Source organism: Pollachius pollachius, assembly GCF_949987615.1.
Source record: "Pollachius pollachius genome assembly, chromosome: 17".
NCBI classification, from domain to species: Eukaryota; Metazoa; Chordata; class Actinopteri; order Gadiformes; family Gadidae; genus Pollachius; species Pollachius pollachius.
In genome coordinates, this window is record NC_136950.1 from 4381079 (window position 1) to 4405321 (window position 24243).

Here is a 24243-nt window from a genome sequence, read left to right on the forward strand (position 1 = left end):
GACTACCACAGCGTTACTCATGCAAGATGTGGTAAAACAATGTTTTTATAAGCCTAGGTTACAGTATTTTTATGTATATTTAGGATTTTACATTAGAACAAAAACAAAACAAAAACAATGAGGACGGATTCTTATGTGCGAGGCCTACAGATGAATTGATACAAGGTTTGTTTCCAGAGTCTGGTGTATGACCGCTCCACTCTTATGCTTTCAGAAAAAGGAAGGAAAGATGACGGCGTTAAGATCAAGCCAGACGTATTCGGTAAGAAGCTCTCAGAAGAGGATCCTCGCGGATGTCAGAGGCCATAGTTAAAATAAACCTATTCTGTAGATAACCACACATGACCACACATTGACCGGGTATATCATTAGCTATAAGACTACTAAATTGTGAAATTATAATTTGTATTTTTATACTTATACTGATGGTTTGACTGTATGCTTGAATAACAACAGAACTAGTTTAAAACCCTCACACGTAGATTCAGGTTAAATAGGGTGGGAACCTCAATTATAATGAAACTATTATTTACTATGGGACATGCATTGATGGGTTTCATTTAAATAAATAAGGGTTATGATTATACTTTGTTTTTCTGCAATAGCTGTGCAGAACCACGGTGTCCTAGACCGGGAAGGCTATGGGGAACCCCCCCTGCCCTGTCCTGATGATTACAACCAGTTCTGTGAGCACGGCCGGTGCGAGATGACACAGAACCTCCCCACCTGCAGGTAACGGCCACTCTCTAGTGCTTCTGTGTGTGTGTGTGTGTGTGTGTGTGTGTGTGTGTGTGTGTGTGTGTGTGTGTGTGTGTGTGTGTGTGTGTGTGTGTAAGCATCCACATTCCCTAACCGCTACCTCCTTATAACTAACACGATTACAGACAAAATGATTGATACCTTTAATCGATTCTTACGATAAGATTATGTGTACTTTATGAACAAACCTCCCTAATCATAACATATTTTAACCCTGCGTATATATACATCTCTCACTATGGACACTGTTTCTGCAGCTGTGATCCAGGTTACGGAGGTTCCCAGTGCGACCAGCTCACCGATTTCAACATCCTCTACGTGGTCCCCAGTGGACAGAAGCTGCATTACGTCCTCATCGCCGCCATCATCGGAGCCGTCCAGATAGCGGTCATCGTAGCCGTTGTCATGTGCTTCACCAGGTAACCACTGCTTGTTCAGTCATTGCCAGCACAACTACTCGAGTAGCTAGTATTTAGCTATAATGTAAGCATAGTCGTAGCATTAGGTGTTGAGCTTTTAGATAATACTTATGCTAGTATTTATCTTGATATCTGTTGTTATGATGATTCATTAATATAACACAGTGGATCCTGAGATCGAGAAAACAAGTGAAATACAACGCCGTATTTTTTACGTAATCAATTCAAAGGTTTTAACAGTATGTAAGAGTAATAAAAGTATATAAAATAAAACAATTACCATCACAGATTTAAGAGTTTGAGTCTTGTGGGACAGAAGAAGAAGGCCTATATAACCTAATAACTAACTTAATAACTGTAATTCCTGTGGTTTCCTCTAGGAGGTGCAACAAAACCAAGCGTGGCCGGAGACAGAAGCAGCACCTGGGCCATTTCCCCTCAGGGACCTCCTCTAGGATGATGTAGCCTCTCTTTTCTAAACCTTCCTCTTTTCTGACTTATTATAAACAAATCTTTCGTACCACATGGACAGAATTGCATTTTTATTATCTTACCCATTTTGTGCCTCTTTGGTTTGTTTTCATTTAGCTTTTTTCTTAAGACAAACCTGTGGCTTTTTCTCAAGTTTTGAAGGGGCCTTATTTTTGTTATTTTCCTGTCTTTTTTATATTTCTTTTTTTTCTTCACCTGGATGTTTTCAGATGGCCGTTCTCACTTTTCTGAAGGTACTTTTTCAAGTGGACTAAAAAGGGAAGCGTTTTGTCTCTAAAGCCGTGTTCTCCTCCATCCTGTGTGCGACGCAGTGACCTCAGCAGCTGATAAGAACACAAAGTTGGTCTTTCAAAACAATCTCTCAATATGGTTGGTTTCCTCATTTCCTGCTCCATCCCGGCCTCCACTTCCTGTCTGTGTTGTCCCGGTCTCGTTGTTGGGGCGGCTCTGTGCTCCTGTTTGCGCCAGAGGACATTTTGGATCCAAACCAGCGCTAGCCCCGCCATTCCTCCCTGAAGAATACCGAGGTACTCGTGAACGGCCTCGTGAATATGAGTATTCTTTGCTCCCTAAAATGGAGTCACCCGAGGAGATGAAGTACGACCACGTACTCCGAGAGATGCTTACTGTTCCATTGTCATGGTAACAAACCGTCTAAAGCGGTATTTTCCAACCCCATCTGTACTTTTTCTATCCAAACAATTTGGTCGATGATGCATTCCAACCTCAATTGAAAAACACGTGTGGCTCTCTTGGTATGAATAAGCTGGCTAGTAATTGTTTGTTTCTATATGCATATCTATGTACACCACTCTGGACATAGTAAAACTCTCCAATTCCAGTTACAAAGGGTTGGTTGCCATTGTATTAAAGCCATAGTTTACCTGAAGAGGACCCTGACTGCAATTATGAAGTGCTGCTGCTGATAATACAAAATGTTCCCCATCATGCCCAAGGTCACGAAGTTACTGCTTCAGACGTTGGTTGCTAGGAAAACAGATATTTTCCAAGGGTGGAAAAATCCAGGAAAATGTTTTTCTTTAGTTTGTTTCAGTTTTTTTGTACAAGACACTCCTGAAAACCAAAATGCTGTTTTTACTACGACTATTAAGGTACAAAATGACATGTATAGGTTGTTGTTATTCTAATTTACGTAATTTTAAATAATGCCATTCCGGAAATGGGATTCCAATGTGTTTTTTGACAAGCTGATAATTTAAATGACAGTTCTTTTAGTTTATTTTTGATATCATTTCTAATGGCGGTACGAAGTGTCTATGTTGTTGTCATACTGTGGTCAACGGATTAGCTTCTATGTGGAATGGATTCCCATAAAGCATCTTAGCGCTAATGTCTAGCCCTCATCTTTTAGTTTGGTTTGTAAATTATAAAGACCCACAAAAATGGTTCAGTGGTAGTTCCTGAACATGGTAGATATATCCACAAGGAGATGATGTGTATCAATTTCAGCATCTAAATGTACCAACTTAAGATTGTGGCAGGTTCTCCTTGTAGGTAAATGCTAATGTTATTTAACACCACTCAATTCTACAGTTAGTTTGGGAAAGTGATTATTGGTAGGCCTACCGCTTGAACGTAACCACCTAGTTGAACTCCCCCCCCCACCCCAGAATACTCGCTAATTAGCTAAACATGTATGACTATTTTAACAGAAATCTGAATTCTGAACGGATCCTTTAGAAGCTGCTATATGCCGGTGGTGATTTGTAAACCTGCTGATGGATGGGGTTGTTGTTCTTGGTGGTGTGATGCTGCAAAGGAATCCTGTTCCTCCTTTTACTGTAGATCTTGGGTATTGCATGAGCCAGTAAAGTCTTTGGTTAGAGATTAGTGATGTAGTTGAGCTAGAATTAAATTATGTGTTCCAATAAAGTGTCATTTGATGCATTTCATTATAAGCATATGTTTCCATATTTATTTGAACATTGTGTGAACATTGTGGCCAATATATATTTGCTTAAATAAGCAGGGTTCATCAGCCTTCATACAAACTTTATTAATATTAATAATAATATTAATATTAATAATAATAATAATAATAATATTCAATATTAAAGACAACCAGAAGAAAAAGTCCTGTTTTCCTCAGCCCTCATCAAAAAATAACCAGTATTTCTCTGAAACATATTCCGGCAAAAAAATAAAAGAAGAAATTCTTGCTACTTCTTGTAGTTGTCCGAAAAACATGAACATCAAGCAGAACTAAGTGCTATTGCAGTATGTTATTCTTCCCGGCCATTCAGCAGGAATAGACTAGACTATTCCTGACGATATGTAACCTTATGTGCGCTTTGTGGTAACCTCACTGTTGGTTTGGTTAGACCCCCAACATCTGGGGAGCTCCCACTGGATTCGCTTCAGAGACAGAAAATGCATACAAAATAAATACTTGGTAGATATTGAAGCTTGCACACAAGTTATTTCGGTATCAAAAACATCTGTTTAAGTTTTTATCAAGGGAAGACATCTGCATGAAAATTAGAATAAACTCTATAGAATTGCTCCACCATTGGAAGTGAAGAAGAGATGGAAAACAAACGCACCCCAGGGGCTCTGGCATTGCTCTGCCGTGTATAGGTGTGGTTATGAAGGTAAATATAGAAATGACGACAGCATAATTATAGACAGCAGCTGGTGGAACGGGTTTAGAAGGCTGGGCAGTCCCCTGCTGTATTTGATCATGTAACCCCCTTTACACATACACACACGGCTGCAGACACATGCATGCATGTGCAAACAAACACATGCATGTGCACACTTACACACCCACACACACACACACACACACACATAAACCTCTTTTTCTCAGTTACTTTTTTTTTTTCTCTGTGTATTTGTTTTCAATCTGTGGTGTTTGGTTAAATTCATCACGACGATCTACTATTTATCAATCGAATCCTTCAAACCCCACGTTCTCTCTCCTTCTCTCTCCTTCTTTATTAACTCTCTCTGCACAAGTACATGTACACCATACAGACCATAGATTAATGTCTGTATTGCTCACGATGCCATCGCCCTAATCAACACAAATGCATGCACACGCACACATACAACATGACGTTTTGCAACACCAATCCAGAGATGTAACATAAGAAAGACCATATGACAACATATGAAATTATGGCATCCATGTATTTTTTGTATTGCCATGTATAGCACCATGATGATATACATATATTTATTTGTATCTACACTACCGTTCAAAAGTTTGGGGTCACTTAGAAATGACCCCGAAAGAAAGCACTGTTTTTTTCAATGAAGATAACATTAAATTAGTCAGAAATCTAGAGTCTAGACATTGTTAAAGTGGTAAATGACTATTCTAGCTGGAAACGGCAGATTTTTAATGGAGTATAATGGAGTTAAATAGGTGTACAGGCTATTCCAACAACATCCCATTCCAACAACATCACTGACACAACGTTCTAATGGTACATTGTTTAGCTCATCGTGTTATAAGGCTAATTGATGATTAGAAAACCCTTGTGCTATTATGTTAGCACAGTTGAAAACTGTCAATTTTCATGGAAAACATGAAATTGTCTGGGTGAGCCCAAACTTCTGAACGGTAGTATATATATAAATACAGTATATATATGAATGTGTGTGCGTGCGTGTGTGCGTGCGTGCGTGTGTGTAATCCAACGCTGCACCAAGGTCCAGAGTCTTAACACCAGACTAACAGGCTGGCCAATCAGCACCACAGTCATTCCTTTCCTGCATCTGTCACCCCGACACAAGCAGACTGAGGGGGCCTAGCTCATACTGGGAACCCTCACAGAATCTCACTCGGAACAGTGGGGAGGGAAAGGTGCAGTGGTGCTGTAAAGCCTTGCATACAGTACAGTGCAGTATCAGGGCAAGTTAGTCAAATGTAACTCATCATTTAATGCATCCGTAATGAAAGATCATTATTTTTGATGGGCTTGTGAGCCTTAATGAACAGAGCAAACTTGGGGTAAAAGAGAGGGCATGCCATGTAGCTTATAGAACCATAGGTTGGGTTCGAAACATCACTACAACATGAATACCTCCATGGTTAGCACTAGCATGTTGAGCCACCAAGACACCCAGTAATACTGAATTAAAATGAAAGCATGTGTCGAGCCTGACCAGACGGGTGGATTTGACGATAACATTTCCAAGTAGAACCATGATTTAAACCGTGGTGCTTGTTTGCTGGGTCATGACATCCAATACAGTGGCCCCAGGGCCCTCAACCTTGGCACACAAGCAGCAAGTCAGTGGATTGCAGGAGAGATGAGTGATGGAAGAGTAAGAGTAGAGGACGGGTGGAGGGATGGATGAGGAATGAGTGAAGAGTGAAGAGAATGGGGGGAGTTCCGGTCTTCTCCCAAACAGGAGCAGATTTAATTTGACCCTCTATTTATTTTTAGCTTCAAGTGGCAGAGATCCCGTTTCAGGCTTTATCCTGCCTCACACTCTTTCTCTCACTCCCTAGCTCGTGGTCCATCGTTTGTTTTTTTCATCTTTCAAGTTGCTCAGTTTGAGGACCATCGTTACCCTGTGATGCCATGGACACATTTCTACAAAAATGTCAGAAGTTTTGATGTTTTTAAGTTGTCTTTAAACGATAAGATAAGTCATTGATCGTCAGTTATAGTCATAAGCACAGACAAACATATCATCGATATGCCAAACCTATCAACTAGGTCATGAAACTCAATGGGGGTTAGGGGAAAGACATGGGACTGGGCATCAGGTTCATCAGGGGGAAAATAGACGACTGAAACTGAACTGAATGACACTGTACCCAAACCTAACACACTAACTCTGTGTCTATCTCTCACCATATCCCATTCTTCTTCGTCTTCTTCCTCCTACTCTCTCTCTATTCTAGTTCTCTCCGCCCCCCCCCCAGCCCTATTAGGTGGTCGGGGTCTGTGCTGATGACCGGAGCAGTGTCAGGTTAAAGCAAAAGTTTCAGAGGGTCGAACCTGTCTCCCTCTCCCTCTCTCCGTCTCTATCTGCCTCCCTGAGGAGTCGGCTCCTCTGGTCTCTCCTGTGGATCTCCTCCCTGCTCCTCTTCTCTGGGCCTCCCCGATGTCTTAGCCTTCCACCTGCTCCCCCTTCTTCACCAGACCTCCTCCGGTCCCACCCTTTGGCGTGGGATTCTCCTCCGAGACCAGAACCTTCTCCAGACCCTCCCCTGCTCTTCCCTCCGTCCAGAACCTTGGCTAGTCTTGTCCCTTTCCTTCCCCGACCCCCCCCGCCCTGAGAACAGGCCTCCCCAGCCTCTAGCGAGACTCCCCCGACCCGGGCCCAACCGACCCGACCAGACCCGACCAGGACGATGACGGAGAAGCTGGGCAGCGTGGAGGACGCGGGTGGCATCATGGCGCTGCTGGAGCGCGTGGCGGGCATCATGGACAACGTCAGCGCCACGCAGCAGCGCATGGAGGAGCGGCAGCTGGAGCTGGAGACCACGGTGAAGAGCATCCAGGCGGACGTGGTCAAGCTGACGGGCGAGCACGCCGCCACCAGCGGCACCGTGGACCGGCTGCTGGAGAAGACCCGCAAGGTCAGCTGCCACATCAAGGATGTACGCGTCCGCGTGGAGAACCAGAACCTGCGCGTCAAGAAGGTGGAGGCCACCCAGGCAGACCTCCTGGCCAAGAACAAGTTCAGAGTGGTCATCTACCAGGTCAGAGCCGCTCGTCTGGCCGCCAGCGTGTATGTCTGCCTATCTATTTTTATTATTAGAATTCAAAACGGTAAACGTAGTGTATGACCGTTGTCTGTCCATGATCTGTGCATCTTGGCTCGATTCAAAAGGGACCTTATTTAGTGTTTAGTCCATGAAGACTGTTAAAAATGACAAGTAGATTGAGCTTTTTTGCTGCACATCATTTGAAATATTGTTGAGCAATGAGGGAGATGCCGGCTGGTATTGTAGGCTTGGTTAATTTTAGCTTCCCGTCCAACTGGTAGTGAAACTCTATAGGGGTCTCCAACTCCAACCAACATCCTAGTTCCAACATTAAACAAGTTAGTGAAGGGATTCCTGTGAGTTCTGAGAGAATCGGCTATGGTGGATTTGCAGTCGAGTATAGAGTTATTAAACACAGTCGATTTACCTGAGCAGTGCTATCTGAATACTAAATTAGCTTCTGGCTAGTGCTGAAATAGCAATGGGGCCCCTTGAGGTTTGCAGACTGAACACATACACACACACACACACACATTTTCTGGTGGCTTCATTTTACTTTGGCCTTCGGAAAGCAGCTGCTTGCATATGTTGGTGACCTGGTTATTTTAGCCCTGGCATTGCCCAGGAGGGACGTCAGACCCTCTGAAAGGCCAGCCCATAGATCTAGAGCACATAGAACAGACTTGAATCCTCACCACAATTCATTCATTAATCTCAGGGTTGATACACAATTTGACATTGATGAGCATTGATTTGAGGTTATTCCACAAATGCTGTTACACAAATAGTTTTTGTGTGGTTCAGTCAGATTTTGGGTAAACCTCTTTTGTTTTTGATTTTTCTTCAATGCCAAAAGCATGAGCAATCTCAGTTATTGTTTATTAGGAATTCCATTATGGAACTGGGGGCTTCTACACTGTGTAATATGCTTCACTACACTTAACCTTAAGATAAACAGTTCACAAGTTGCAATAGTTTAAAGACTTAATATCATTTAATATAAATATCTTTTTTCTATTAATAATCTTTGCTGAGCAGCTAGTCAGAATTAAATATAATATTTACCACATTTATCCGTGCAAGTGCCAGCTGACACACCGGGTTATTCTCAGTGTGTGCCTCTGAAACCCCAGCATCTCTTAATATAGTTTCCTAGTCTCTCGCCCTTCAACTCCTTTCTCTCTTGTATCTCATGCTTGTTAATTAAGTAACATAAGGCATGAGTCTACTTACGAGACGTCGATAGTGGTCGAAGAAGCTGTGCAGCCAATTTGGCCCATGGATAAGGGAATACCAAAGGTTATGTCAGTGGTGGCAATACGTTGTCATGGGGATGTTATGATGTCAAGACGATGCTAGGATGTCACAGCCGTTGGCCCTTGTTCTTATGGCAGCCATTGCTGGATATTGTAATCGATTACATGACTACAAAATGTATCAGATGAAGATCTGCGGAATCTGTAGAAACAGGTGTGCAATTCAACGTTTGCTCACTTGTATTCTGGTATACATGATAGATGGAAACCATGACGTTTCATAGGCCACCCACAAAAAATAGTATTGTCTTGGTTTCAGTTAAGGACAAGAGAGTTGGATAAGCCCTTCATATGCCTCAGAAGATTGGCGAACAAAATCAAACAACTAAATAGGGAAATTCATCATCAGTATGGCGAACCTCTATGTGGACACACATCAATTCAGGGGTGTCTTGTCTGTACCAGACACTACAAAGTTGTCTCTATCACCTGACTGAATTGGGGTCCCAACGCCTTGCCCTACCTAAGTCTGGCTTTAACTAATGTTAACATTAGTTATTCATAATAAATATGTTTTTCAACGTATGATTTCTTACCTTAACGATTCAGTAGGCATAATGTGTATTTCTATGTAGCTGAATCTACTAGTGTATATATTTGTATTGTTAAATGACGATCCCTGTGTGTCTATGTTAACATTAACTCTAAGATTGCGGTAAACAGTTATGTTTAAAGGTATACAGTATTCACATGTAGGCAACTTGAATGTGAGGTGAAAATGCAAAGTGCATAGGCACAATCAGCTGTGACAGAGATGCGATTTCTTGTCGGTAGGCATAATAGATTGTCTCGCCATAGCATGCCCAATGCCTCTGGTGTATGTAGCTATGTTATGACTGCAAAGTATACAGTCAAATTTCAGCATATCAATGTTAGTATCAGGTGTAGAATAAAGTGCCTAGCATGCACGTAATCATATATCCTGGTATGTTTCCTAGTCATTGCGCATGCTAGCTAGCTGGCAAGGCTTGCTTCTCAACGTGTTGAGACACATTTAATTAATTAATAGATAGATAGAGTGACTATCCCAACACTATAATCATTAATTATCAAGGGTTTATTTGAGAACATAGAATATTGTTTTTGGTATGCTACATATGGCTCAAAATTAAAGTGCTGGATGGAAACCAGTTAATCTTTAAGGTACATGCTGCCATCATCTGCGTAACCTGAACTCAAAATCTGGTTGCCCTCTATTATTAGAATTGGTGAGAGTCGGTGGCCCGCCTATTCTTTCCATTTCTGTTTCCTAACTCTGGAATCATGGAAACCAAATGTTCATGTTATTATTCCCCTGATAAAAGACTGGGACATTGAACATTCAACAAATCTGGAGAGTAAGTTTAAGTTGCTCATAGTTGGCAATTTATTTAAGCAAAGTAAAAAAATCTTTAAGTATAAGCAAATTTCCAATCTTATATTGACTAAAGCAATTGTAGCCTGATTACCTTTATTTCATTTGGACAATGCTACTGCAGGCCCTGTATTAATTTAACAGAGCTGTGTCAGGGATTTTCTAGCTTGCTGGTGATATGTTTAGCTGTACATAGTAGGCCTACCATGGCCTTGCACTGAGTATTAGAAACAGATGGTGCAGTGTATTTATAGAAGTAGAATTAAGAGTTGCAATTCTACATCCAGTTAGCAGCCTTAAATCACTGAAACCATGGGAATATATATAATTTGTAAGCTAGCTACAAAATAACCATTTTGACCAAAGCTAATGCATTTATGTTGATCCAGTTTGTGAGTTCAAACTAGTTATTTATTTAACAAAGAACTAGCTGCTCCAGAGACATATTTCATACTATCATAAATTACCATCATGATAACAATCAACTATCTGATGGGACAATTCACTTCCTTTCAAGAGCATCGAAGGTCAGATCTGCAAGCTAACCAACAGAAACATTAAACAGTAATGAGCCACACCTGCCAGCAAGCCACTAAAACAATTCAAGGATGGCTATAAAATCACTTTAAATGTTTGCTGTTGTGAGACCTGGTATCTGTCGAGTGAAATATGTTTTCAAAGGACCAGGGCAGCGAAGAAAGCATGGCCTCTGCAGCAGGTAGACCAGGATGGTTATACAAAGAGGCATCTGAGGAGAGTGTTACGACACAACACCTGCCCTGTAACCACGCTGTTGTCCTACTCTCATGTCATTACCTGTTAATTAACATGGAACCAGAAGGGCAGTCGCTTAATTAACTTACAATATGGTTGTAATACATTATCAACTGCGGGATTTGCAAACAGTTGCCTATTGAAGGAATATACTGTTGAAGAGGTAGTTCTCTGTAGACACGTACAATTGCACTTTTCACAGAAAACTTAAACTCCATATCGCCCTAATGTGATCAACTGTTAGAAATAAACTGGCCAATATACCAATGAGCAAATATACCCTAATCCACGCCAATCCGAAAAATTCCACAATCATTTAAACCTGTTGGCAAAGGCTTTATTCTGTAAGCCTTGCCTTGGAAATCATAATATACAGCAACAATTGGTTTAGTGTTTTTTTTTTTACATGCAAGCAACAGGCAACCATCAGTTAGCATGGCTCCTTGGTACCTTCAGTCATGACATAAATCAGAAAGAAAGTCTCAACACAATATCTCCCACACTTCTGGTGTGACCTTGAAAGGATCATCCTGATTCTTACAAGCACATCCACTAGTAGTAACTTGTAACTAGGGCAAATTGTAATGATCGTATTATCTGTAACTGAATCACAGGGTCTTGGATAACATTCTGGATGTGGCAGTTGGAAAACGATTGAACACATTCCAGGCTGCAGTGGCTCCTGGCCACCAAATATTTTGAGGTGTCATGGCGACAAGATAGTTGTTGCGTCGGATTTGAGCGTGTGAGAGGACTGTAGTCTCACAGTGGTCTTCAGTTTGTATGCCTGTTCGAAATTCCTTTGGTTATTAAGTCATGGACATTCAGGATAGTGGCTTGCTTGTACACCACACTTGTCATATTCCAATGAATGGATGATTGACATTGATCAGCCATCAGTAGTCAAAGAAATATCCTTAGGGTCTTTGCGCATAGTGTCTCCAGAATATTAGAACAAAGAGATATGGTAAGGTTCCTATCAGTTGCTCTCATGGCTGTGTAGAATTCACAGGTTCTCATGTTTCTTATGAAGGATCACATATCGCCTCACTATCTACGTAATGTTTCAACATACTCTTACTGGCCCTTTTGAATCCACTCTCTCTCCCGCAGTTCCTCATGTTGCTTTGTTTTCTTTGGGCTATTTTCCCCCCCCCAGGGTGACCAGGAAGTGAAGTCCGTAGCCCCCGGCAACGAGCCCTCCGAAGCCAGCGGCGGCAGAGCTAGCTCAAGGGCCGAGGTGGAACCTGACAAGTTCGAGCTGCCTCCGGAGTCAGACGAGGAGTACATGGTGGTAGAGGAGGCAGACTCCGCCTCCGTCACCCGCGCCAAGAAGATCGGCCTGACCCGCATCGAGAGCTTCAAGGCCACCTTCTCAAAAGAGAACATGAGCAAGACCCGTGAGAACCTGGGCACCAAGGTCAACAAGCTGGGCGAGCGCATCGTAACGGTGGAGCGACGCGAGAAGATCCGCCAGTCTGGGGAGCGGCTGAAGCAGTCTGGAGAGAGGTTCAAGGAGTCCATGGCCAATGTCCCTGCCAAGCTCAACCTTAAGAAGGAGCGGACAGTAGCTGAGGGCCAGGAGGGAGCGGAGGGAGGCGCCGACGGAGCCACGCCCGTACCTCCGCCCAAGGGCCGCAAGAGCAGCCCAGACAAGGAGGCCGCGGACGGGGCCAAGGCAGAGGCGTCCGAGGTCCCCATGTACGACATGAAGCAGCTGGCGTAAAGCGCAACGGCCGATGCAACAACTGGGTGTTGTGTTTCCCTTGGACTATTGTGACAACAAAAGAGAGGATGAAAGTATGTGTTTTATGGTCGATTCTCCCTGGCCAAGCTTCGGAAATGAAAATATTAAATGATCTATTTTTCTGTTCAGTTGAAAGAAGCCTCCAGTTAGAAAGGAAGTGACATTGGGCCGGTTCAAACATCCGACTGGCGGCAACGGCAAGAACGGACACCCACTGAAGTATAGGTCTACCATAAGGCGTTGTTATTCTTTCAGACATAGTTCTAGTCTCTGTTCTGATATGTGTCTACAGTTGACATTATGGTTAATTTATTATTAAATATTTGTTAAATTTTTCGTTTACAAACTGCTAATTAAACAAATACAATAACAACAGAGAGAACGAGAGGAAGAAGCATCTGGAGTTTGTCAAAGGTTTCAGTTGTTATTTTTTTTGTATGTTTGAACAATGGCAAGATGTTAGAGCTTTAAACAGTTCTAATGAAGAGTGGGTAAGTTATGATGGTATATGATGGGAATGTTTATTTTGTCAGGGGGCTGTAAAAGTAAAGTTTTGCACTCACGAAATGTGAAAGATAGAATGCATTAGTTATTTCAGGGTGCAATAATACATTTTAAAAGCTGTACTATGAGGAATTTGTAGAGAACTAAATCGGCTACTTTTCTGAAAATTACAAAGATAAAATGTTATGGTAAAAATAATGAATATTAAGAATAAAGACTAAGAACATTTTACATATGTGATGTGAAATATCTCAACACTCTTAATATTGTTTTGCTGTATAAACAGCTCGTAAAAATAGATGTCTATAACTATATTGTTAGAATGTTTTGAGTGATTATTTAGAGTTTGCATGAATGCATTTAAAAATACACAATAGTAAATATTAGGTTTAGGGTGTTTTCGGTCAGATAGAGATGATGCAATTATGCAGATTATTATTTCTTAACCTTTTACCCAAAGTTGTTTTTAGGGCATAACACTGACTAAACGGTTCTCATTGAGGAACTCAGCAAGTTCTATTTATATTTTGATTTTATTGCTTTTCAAAACCAAACCTATTGTATAAATGTCCCTTCACCTCATCTTCAAATGTAAATGTAAATGTATCAAACTAAAAATAATTCTGATCTATTTTTGATTAAAGTAAGTAAGGAATTGTGGTCTTTTCAAAGGCAAAGGCAAAGCTATTCTTACTCTGTCAAACCTGATCAAAGTACAATGGACACAAGTGAAGACTTCAAAGCTTGATGCTTATAGTAGTAGCCAACCATTTCTTTAGGTTTGCATTTATTAAATAGCTTTACAAATGCAGCTTAACCAGGCTTTACACAGCTGGTAGTACAATAAACAGGTTAAACTTGGTATTATATGAAGGGTGACTAAAGATCCACCATTACTTGACTATTTGGAGAATTAAGAGTATATATTACGTATAATACTTTGTATTATCGTTTCCATACAAGACTTTTTTTGTCTTGACCAAATCATTAAAGCTTAAAAAAGTGAAATCGATTAAAGCCCTTAAGTAAAATAGAGGAGAACAATTAATTTATGAGGTACTGGAAATACTGGATATTGTGTTCAATACGTATATAGACGTATATAAAGTTCAATCGACAAATAAAAGGAATGTGTTGCGGTGCTACGGGGAATAAATATGATGGGATAAACTGCTAAAATGAAGGGCGGCACCATGGTAACGCTCATGGTGGCCCCGTGGAAGGAGGTGGCGGCGGATCACTTGCAGTCACAGAGCAGCGCGGTGCCGCGCAGCGTCCAGTGGTCCGCCTGCTGGCTGGAGCGCAGCGCAAGCTCGAAGATGTAGGTCAGGTCGGTGCGTCGGGGCTTCTTGTACACGGGGCACGAGTACAGGTTCACGGAGGACGGCGCCGCCGGCCGCTTGCTGTCAGCCGTGCTCACCGCGTACACGTGCACCACGGGCAGCGGCGTGAAGAGGACCTGGAATGAGGCCAAAGGTCAGGGGGTTAGGGGTCCATCGAAGCATGTTGTAGGTGAATGATGGGGTGTGTATGTACACTGCTGTTTAAAAGTTTGGGGTCACTTAGAAATGTGCTTATGTTTTAAAGGAAAGGACTGTTTCTTTCAATGAAGATGACATTAAATAAATTAGTGTTGACATTGTTCATGGGGTAAATGACTATTCTAGCTGGAAACAGCTGATTTTTTATTGAATATCTACATAGGTGTACAGAGGTCCATTTCGAGAAACCATCACTCCTGTATTCAGATGGTACATTGTTTAGCTAATCGTGCTGAAAGGCTAATTGATGATAAGGAAACCCTTTTGCAATTATGTTAGCCCTGCTGAAAACTGTTGAATAAAGTGTTGGGTGAAGTGTTTTCATGGAAAACATGAAATTGTCTGGGCGACTCCAAACTTTTGAACGGTAGTGTATATGTACCTCTCCATGTATGTGAGGAAGGAACTAGTAGGATAGGGGACAGGGGTCGAAAGGTACCCGCTTCGAAGCCCAATATCCAGTTCACCCACACACATAGAAACACACCAACCTTTTGCGGTGACTCAGTGAGCCTGATGTTGCGTTTGTCCCAGCCGGCTCCGTCCAGGAAGAGGCCGTAGATGTAGACTCCGCCCACATCCTCCGGGGGTGGGGACGACACGTCCTCCTTCATCATCCGGGTGACATCGTTGCCGAGGGCCACCGTGTCCAAGGCCCAGCCCTTGGAGAGGTTGGCCCGAGTCGTCTCCTGACGCATGGCTGTCAAAAAACCCTGGACACACACAGGTATACACACACACACACACACACACACACACACACACACACACACACACACACACACACACACAGACACACAAAAAGGATGAATTTTTAGTTAAGGTTGACCCCTGTGATTTGATAAAACATTCGAGATCCTGGAGACATATTGTTGCATCCCTAGACCACAGTTGTGAACCCTTAACAGTCCCATTTCAAGCCTCTTGAGACAGCGCAGCTGGATGAGGCCACCGCGAGCCCCCCCACCTGAGGGTTAAAGAAGCCCGTCAGCCAGAACTGTAGGGGCCGTCCGTTGCTCATCCAGCTACTGAACTGCTGGTTGCGGTCCAGCAGCTCGGTGAACCAGAAGCCCAGTGTGGCCGAGTCCCAGCTGAGCTTCAGCCACAGGGCCGGGATGCGGGCGTCGTACATGCAGTCCAGGGCGTCCCGCAGGGCCTCCGACATGATGATGGTACCTGGCAGTGAGGGGTGCACCAGGTTAAAGAGAAAACAAAGAACGCATGTAGCTTGAGCGATCTAGAGGGAGTAAGCTCACCGTCTATCGCCAGCTGGAGGTCAATGAGCGTGCTCCGCACAATGCTTATGATTAGCTGCATGCGACCAACCTCCTGCTTGAGGAAGATGTTCATTGGCTGGAGCAAACCCATCTTCTTGAGCTGGGCTTTGACCTATCGACCCAACATCGGACTCAGTGAGATTTATTCAGTGTTGATATGCTATTAATACGACAATTAGGTACATGGTTAGAGTTTTAACCAGATTAAAGGCTGCAAAACATTTAAGGCAACTTAATTGCTCACCTCATGTGGCACATAATCGGGTGGTAGCTTCCCCAGCATCTCACTGGCTAGCCTCTGAGCTGTGGCCTCCCTGGTTTCTCCGGACCCGCCCCCACTGTCCTTTGGTTGGATGTTGATGATGGTGATGAGTGTCTGATTGGCCAGATTTGTCTGGTAGGTGATGTCGGCATTGGGATGAAGCCCAAACACCTGGCAAATGACAGATGGTAGCAGAGGTTTTCAGAATAACATTTCTACACCCCCAAGTAGGTTGCTTTGTTTCTCTGTATTTCAAAGAGTCTCAAGATAAACTGTCTCAAAATAAACTGCCATAGCCCACAATACACTGCTAATTATAATATACAAATTAACATCAACCATTTTTAACTTTTTTCAGATGGATAGACCTTATTGAATACTCTCTCTCTTCTGACAATAACATTTTAGGCAGTGTTTCCCACAGACCAGGTAGCAATGTGTGTGTGTGTGTGGGGGGGGGATTAGACACGGCACAACGGGCTGGGGGTCTAACACCGTAATATATATAAACTATAACCGCATTTCACATTAATCGCAAATATCCCGCTGCTTCGGGTTTTCCTTTGCAGGCGTGTTGAGAGGAGGCGCAGGCGAATCCGCTGTCAGTGCGTGTGCATTTATCAGTGATACGCGGGTTGATCCAATAAGTGTTAGTGTACCCGCGCACCATTGGCATGTATGCGCGATTGTCTCCTTGTGTGTGTGCGTGTGTGAACGAGAATGACAGGGAGAAAGAGTGCTATGCGGAGATGAATGAACGATATTTATACTTCAAAATCGCGTAAAAAAAACAACCAAAAACAGAATCAATTTGTGGCGCTCGGTGTTCATTCTGCGGCGCTGCGCCACACATTGGTCTATGCATGGGAAACACTGTTAGGCAGTCAGTAAAGATATGGACTTTAGGTCTCTCTTGTCAGCGTATACAACAGTGATGCCGATGACTCCACCCAGCCTGTGGCTGTAAGCCAATGGAAATCAGCCGGTGCCATGGGGGGATAGACGCTGACCTCGGGCGTGTCTGCTAGGGGCATGGTCTCTATGTGCTGCTGGAAGTCCTGCACCGTCTTGGCCAAGCCAGGGATGTTGTAGCCCTTGTAGAAGCAGAACTTGTCGGAGAAGGTGGTCTCACTGAACCACACGCGGGTGAAGGTGTTGAGCAGGTGTTTGTCCAGGTCGTCCGTCACCCGGCCTCCATACAGGACCTCCCCTGGAAGAGCCGTCAGATTCAGGGTTAGTTTAGGGATCCGGGATTCTCAACTGGTGGTTAGTGAGGGTATCGCACTACCAACCTTTATCTTTAGGAAGAAGCCAGTAAAGTAACCAATGTTCCAACGTTAATTCATGTTTTGAATGTCTTACTATTTAATGGTGTTGAGCCCCAATTGAAGCAGCTTGTGTGTGCTCTGTGTTTTTGACAGCAAATTAAGGTCAACTGTTGATTTAATTTCAGATAATGATTATTACTGCATTCACTAATGTTACTTAATGTATCCTTAAGTTCAGTCCCTGATGATTGATGTACAAGAGAATATATTGCTTATTCCTCTGTACTATATATCCGGGCCCTGGCTAATGGTATCTGCATGACTGAGTCACAGCAGGAAAACCTTTGAGAGCTTTTGAGAGCCAATGGCTTCACTAGGTTAGGTCAGACTCCACTGGGTGGATCGAGCCTCACCCAACATGTAGCGTATGCAGGACCAGTTTACGCCTCTCTTTGGGTCCAGGTCATCCAGGTGGTTCTGGACAAACTGCATGCTGGAGTAGAAGTCTGCCTGGTTGAACTCGTAGGGGATGTTCCAGCCGAGAGGACCAAACTTACGACGCTCCTGCAATGCGCGCGGAGAGAGAGAGAGATAGTTACACACAGATACAATAGGGCTTTAATCCAAATGCATCATGGGATTTTACTTGTTGCCATACGACGCCATTTTGTGATGAGATAGACGGGAGAGTTGTAGCAAAGCATAAGTAAATATGCATTACGCAGTATGCTACATATACATGCGTAAGTAAATATACCGTAAGCTTAGCTCATTAAAATACGCTGTGGCAATTTCAAACATAACAATATCCTCTCATAATGTGCATTAATTACATTAACTACTAATGACCAAAGCACCACTACTACCAATACAATTTCTATGCAACTATACTTGGAGGTAAAATGGAGGTGTTCAATGCCATCTAACGTCACGATGTACAAGCCCTGTGCAGAACAATGTCTCTGCATCTTATGTGTGCTTGTGTGAGCCCACTAGAGCCCTCAAGTCATCATGGACTGGCCCCACTCTCACATTTCTAACTAAGCATGATGAAGCAGCTTAGTTTGTATGCGCCACAGATCTGGAACTAACTTCAAGAACATCACAGGTATGCCTCAACATTTATAACAATTATTTTGAATCATTTAATTCTGCTGCAGCTATGAATAAAAAATGATATGCCTGCTCTACATTTATTCTCCTATCACCTTGCATATTATATTTGTCCTGTTTTCAACTTCTTTAATCTTTTAATGATTGTCCTTTTAATGTTTTTACGAGTGATTTCTTCTCGTAGTTTGAATGGCCTGGTATTATAAGGGTGCTATGTACCTGCCCCTTTGGGTATGAGTTCTGCATTCAACCCATATCTAGCAGCAGTGCCCGCAGATAGTAGATAGCTGTATGGACCGGCAGAGAGAAAGACAGACAGAGAGACGGGCAGGTACCTGGACGGTGGTGTGCAGGAAGGCTAAAGAGTACAGCAGATAGCTGTATAGACAGGCAGACAGACAGATTGTCAGAGAGACAGACAGGTACTTGGACGGTGGTGTACAGGAAGGCCACAGCTTACAGCAGATAGCTGTATAGACAGACAGAAAGACAGACAGAGAGACAGACAGGTACCTGGACGACGGTGTGCAGGAAGGCCACAACGTACAGCAGATAGCTGTATAGATAGACAGACAGAGAGCCGACAGACAGAGAGACAGACAGGTACCTGGACGACAGTGTGCAGGAAGGCCACAGCGTACAGCAGAGAGCTGTATAGACAGCCAGACAGACAGACAGAGAGCCGACAGATAGAGAGACAGACAGGTACCTGGACGACGGTGTGCAGGAAGGCCACAGCGTACAGCAGATAGCTGTATAGACAGCCAGACAGACAGACAGAGAGTCGACAGACAGAGAGACAGACAGGTACCCTGACGACGGTGTGCAGGAAGGCCACAGCGTACAGCAGATAGCTGTATAGACAGCCAGACAGACAGACAGAGAGACAGACAGGTACCTGGACGACGGTGTGCAGGAAGGCCACAGCGTACAGCAGATAGCTGTATAGACAGACAGACAGACAGAGAGACAGACAGGTACCTGGACGACGGTGTGCAGGAAGGCCACAGCATACAGCAGATAGCTGTATAGACAGCCAGACAGACAGACAGAGAGACAGACAGGTACCTGGACGACGGTGTGCAGGAAGGCCACAGCGTACAGCAGAGGTTTCCACTGAGGGAGGTTGGAGACCTCCAGCTGCTCCTGGGTCACACCCCCATAGGTCCTCTTCAGTCCAGCCTTCATCCCTGACCACGCAACACACACACACACACACATTATAAAACGTGTGAGAAAAAACACAAAAGTCCCATAATACATTGTGAAGATACAGAAGATCATTGAAACCACATGAATAGAATGAAGCTATGGGAGAATGAGTGAAGAATGAGTGATGAATGAGTGAATGACTGAATATTTTACCAAGCGGAGGTTCGTTGGTGAACTTAATGGCCGACTGGAGGAATGCGATGGGAAACCTACAACGCAACAAAACAGGTGTGGTTAATATGGTCCCCATGTTGATTGTGTTGCATAAACGGCCCCTTGTATACAAGGGATCATGAAATGGATAACCAGTCATAGTAATGACGGAAGCCATTGATATTACTTGGGGTGCACGTCGGTCGTTAGCCACACGCGGAAGCCCTCGTGCACGCTCTCGGTTGGCATGGTGACACTGTCCAAGAGTTCATCCAGGAAGTCCAGACCGAGGTGGCAGTTCTGTAGGAGGAGCCAGCCGCCGTCTGTCATGCTGCTGGCCAATAGGCGGCGAGCGTGGATCTCCTGGCCCTGGCCCATGGAGATGGGCCTGCATGGCGCCCCCTTGAGTTTGGAACAATTTGACAATAAAATTGATATTTTTTATTATAACAAATAATGTATAAAATTAAATAAATAACCGTTCAACACTATTTCTTTATGAATTTTTTCAACATAACATGTTTTTTTTTTTGAAACTGTTAAGCAAGAAGTATTTCAACAAGTGTGACTACGATTGTCTAAAACATAATCCAATTCTTTGTTCTTGACCATCCCACCGCTTTGCCCGCTACTATTCGTCCCTACTTCCAGCCATCCACCAATCCATCCCCCTCCGTGCCTCCACCCCACCTTATTCCTGGCCAGCCTCTCGATGTTCTCTGTGGGGTCAGAGCCGCTGGAGAGCAGACAGACCATGGGGGTTTTGCTGTCGCTCTCGGCCCACATGGAGTCCAGGTCCAGCACCAGACCCTCAGAGTACTGCGGCCCCAGGGAGTCTGCGATGTAGCGACGGGCCTGATGTAGCAACATATACACACACATTCAGGATGCACCCTTCATCTTCCAATAGAAATCCCCTTTGCAAATGATGCAAAGAGATGTACAATCTTTCAGACCACACTTACCTGTGCTTATAAAATATCTCATTTTGAGATTTGGAGTGGCCAAAATTTACATTAAGGGGATTATGCAGATGCTTTTATCCAAGGCGATTTACAACCTGCTCTACCTCCTGAGCAGGCCTGCATTAACTGCAATTGGGCCCTGGGGCCCTGGGGGGGTGGGGCAACTGGAGGTGTCAAGTGGCCACTGGGCCCAGCTAGTGGCCCAGCTAGTGGCCCCCTTTTTTATTGGTTCAAGATAGGCCTCTGACCTTTGTAAGCCCCAAACAAATAATCACATTGTCTTGGGCCTACGCCGATCGGGGGGCCTATCATGAGCCAGTATTAAAAACATAAAAAAATAAAACTTTGTTTTATCATGATAGGCCCCCCGATCGGCGTAGGCCCTGGGGCTTCAGCCCAGGTAAGGCCGTGCATTAAGGCGGCCTTGCTCCTGAGCTACTGTCGCCCCCAAATTCATATTTTGGAAACTTTTTCCCACCTGAGCTATGGTTCTGTCTGGACTGGATTGGACCGGGCCCCCACCTGATCTATGGTTCTGTCTGGACTGGATTGGACCGGGCCCCCACCTGAGCTATGGTTCTGTCTGGACTGGATTGGACCGGGCCCCCACCTGAGCTTTGGTTCTGTCTGGACTGGATTGGACCGGGCCCCCACCTGAGCTATGGTTCTGTCTGGACTGGATTGAACCGGGCCCCCACCTGAGCTATGGTTCTGTCCGGACACCAGCTGCGGATCAGAAGGAGTTTCCTGAAGGTGTCGAGCAGGTCCTGGTACCCATCAGGCAACGGGGCATCCTCTGGTGCCGATTGGTCAAACCAGTTCCTCCAAGCACGCTCATTTAGGTTCACCTGAAACCCCAGAGACACAAAATACACACATACACACACACACACACAAATACAGTTTATTACAAATACATAAAACACACACTTTGACCCAAGATCTGGCTCACACAGGCATCTATATGATCAGTGCTATAGTACATCACAAGCCTATTAGCGAGATGCTACAGCTTCATGTGATGCAGCTCACTAGCCTATATTGCTAGATGCTATAGCTGTATGCTAAGAGCAGTCACCTGTACGAGGAGTTGTGTGAAGGGGTGCAGGCTGGACAGCTGGACCAGGTTGAGCCAGGTCATATCCAGGATCCAACGCCGGGGTTTAGGTTCCACCGAGTTCAGGTCCAGGGAGGCCCCACCTGCTCAATGAATACCTCACTGTTGGCATCACACATGGTACACTACAGACTACTATTATCCCACCACTTCAGCTTGTTAGCAAAATAGCATTCTATTTATTATCAAGTCAAATTCAGAATCAGCGTGGGATGGGGTTCGAACCAGGAATCTTTCAGCTGGGGGTCACCCTTACAATTGCAAAGTCCTGCTCATAGCACCAAAACATTCTATCTAATAAAGCATTTATTTTCATTACTTTACACAACCCCTTAGTTCCCCTTATTCTGACTTGGTCGCTCTTTGTCCAATAAGCTGTCTAGCCTCAGTTGGAGAATGTGTAATGTAATGTTTGATTCTCTGTTTCTCGGTCAACCAGTAAGTCGATTTGCCTCTATGCCTGTCTGTACCATGTGACAGGGTAAGGGGGGGGGGGGGTACTCTGACCTTTGATGAAGTTGTGGAACTCGCTGTGGGAGATGTTGCGGGCCTGCAGGTCGGTCTTCAGCGCCAGTAGCAGGGTGAAAAGGAGCTTGTCACTTTCATACAACCCCCTGGAAGTGTAGCAGTACACCTGGAGGGAGCAATACGGGAGAGGATGCTTCAGTGAGGTGAGGGAATGAGCTTATAGATTAGTAAATTCATTATGTATAGTAAGTCGATTAAAGGTTGGGCAGGCAATTTATTTGACAATCATTTTTTATTCTATTTTTTGAGATCCTCTTAACATCCCGACATCAAATGCATATTCAATCATTTTATTCAGCCAGAATAAAACGATAGGATGGCTGACCAGTCTGTACCTAAGTGGCTACCTGGGCCAACTTTGCAAGTGCACTCATTGCACATGAATGGAGTCTTCAACAAAGCTAGGCAGACCATTGCTATAGATAGCAAGCAGGTCATGTGTTTTGGGGGATTGGCTTTGCGATGTGATACCTAAGAAATGTAGCTTAGCTTCTTTCTCCAAATTGCCAACCCTATCTTTAGATTCTGTTTACGTTTCCTTTTATAATTCTGAATACTATGATGTATTTTTATGTTGTTTACATCGTAATAAAACGTATTACGTACACAGAAGTAAACAGAATAAACATTATCATTCTGTAATCTGGAAACAAAATATTTACAGGAAGCTTTCACTTCAATATAAACAAGAAAAACTCTATAACCCTACCATAGAAATTCAGTTATATGGATTATCATTGGTCAAAAATGATAAAAAATGTTAACCTGATAGGTCAGGAAGTGAATAATGTTGCTGATGCGTTTGGCTGTGAGCTGTGACTTGATCGAGTTCTCCATGGACGAGTCGAATATTCCAAGGAACTGTCTGAGAGAGGTCTGGTACATGAGGTTCACCAGAGACATCTCAACAATCAGGAAGTAGAGGATGCTTCCCCTGGTGGCCACCGGGCGGTACTCCTCCCTGGCCTGATTGATCTTCACTTCAGTGTCTGCAGCGATGGTCAGCTTCTCACTCACCTAGGAACGAAAGGTTTGGAGAGGAGAGGGGCAGAGGAAGAGAGGAGAGGAGCGAAGGAGGGGAGGAGAGGGAGGAGCACAAGAAATAAAAGGACTGTTTAGTGATAGGGGTTGTGGGGTTGCGGGGTTGCTATAGCACTGTTCTGGAAGAGTTTTGGTGTCTGAGGGTTCCGTCCAGCAACCAACCTTCTTTGTGCAATCGCTGAATTGCTGCATTTATTCATGTGTAAAACATGAATAAAATATACACTTCCTTCCCGAGTGCTCATGTGGGCTTGGTGAATGAAGCCATGAAGCCAAGTAATTGCATTACTAAACATTGCATGGGATAAGAAACTCCTAACCCTGGTGGTGGGTGTTTAATGTTCTACCTACAAAAAGGAGCACCCCTTAACCTGACACATTTAGTAATCTAGTTCACCACTTGCAAGGAATATGATCTATTTTTGAAGAGGCTTATGTCAAATGTGACGGACAGTGAGTGAATATAGAGTTCAATACCCTGGAAATGCCAGACCTAAATATGAGGACTCAAAGAGGTTCAGGAACCACTGTAACTAGACCCTCCCCAGGGTTAGTGAATTCGCCCCGGTGATGGTGTTGGTGGTGATGGTGTTGGTGGGGATGATGGTGATGGTGGTGTTGGTGGTGGTGGTGGTGAAGGTGGTGGTTATGGTGGTGTTGGTGGTGGTGGTGTTGGTGGTGAAGGTGTTGGTGGTGGTGGTGTTGGTGG

At 44.0% G+C, this 24243-nt stretch overlaps 3 protein-coding genes across 3 annotated transcripts in view; 2 read left to right on the top strand and 1 right to left on the bottom strand.

Moving 5' to 3' along the window:
- The window catches only part of LOC307088488 (tomoregulin-1-like), a 13036-nt gene extending 11178 nt beyond the window's left edge, over nt 1-1858 (top strand). The window contains exons 8-11 of the mRNA XM_079754389.1: nt 215-262; nt 606-732; nt 1017-1178; nt 1559-1858. Coding sequence (XP_079610515.1) covers nt 215-262; nt 606-732; nt 1017-1178; nt 1559-1643 — 422 coding nt within the window. The 3' untranslated portion in view covers nt 1644-1858. The remainder of the gene's footprint in view (nt 1-214; nt 263-605; nt 733-1016; nt 1179-1558) is intronic.
- A 5147-nt stretch (nt 1859-7005) lies between these two features.
- cavin4b (caveolae associated protein 4b) lies at nt 7006-12772 on the top strand (the record flags this gene model as incomplete). Its single annotated transcript, XM_079754747.1, has 2 exons — nt 7006-7356; nt 11966-12772. The coding sequence occupies 2 exons, from the start codon at nt 7006-7008 to the stop codon at nt 12530-12532; spliced, it is 918 nt and encodes a 305-aa protein (XP_079610873.1). The 3' UTR covers nt 12533-12772.
- Nucleotides 12773-13920: 1148 nt separating this feature from the next.
- Nucleotides 13921-24243, bottom strand: part of dnah5l (dynein, axonemal, heavy chain 5 like) — a gene marked incomplete at its 5' end in the record, with an annotated part of 73189 nt that continues 62866 nt past the window's right edge. The window contains 16 exons of the mRNA XM_079754515.1: nt 13921-14516; nt 15090-15311; nt 15566-15774; nt 15855-15987; nt 16120-16308; nt 17148-17347; nt 17819-17969; nt 19126-19168; nt 19621-19708; nt 19884-19939; nt 20071-20285; nt 20574-20738; nt 21547-21696; nt 21927-22048; nt 22473-22599; nt 23259-23510. Coding sequence (XP_079610641.1) covers nt 14295-14516; nt 15090-15311; nt 15566-15774; nt 15855-15987; nt 16120-16308; nt 17148-17347; nt 17819-17969; nt 19126-19168; nt 19621-19708; nt 19884-19939; nt 20071-20285; nt 20574-20738; nt 21547-21696; nt 21927-22048; nt 22473-22599; nt 23259-23510 — 2544 coding nt within the window. The 3' untranslated portion in view covers nt 13921-14294. The remainder of the gene's footprint in view (nt 14517-15089; nt 15312-15565; nt 15775-15854; nt 15988-16119; nt 16309-17147; nt 17348-17818; nt 17970-19125; nt 19169-19620; nt 19709-19883; nt 19940-20070; nt 20286-20573; nt 20739-21546; nt 21697-21926; nt 22049-22472; nt 22600-23258; nt 23511-24243) is intronic.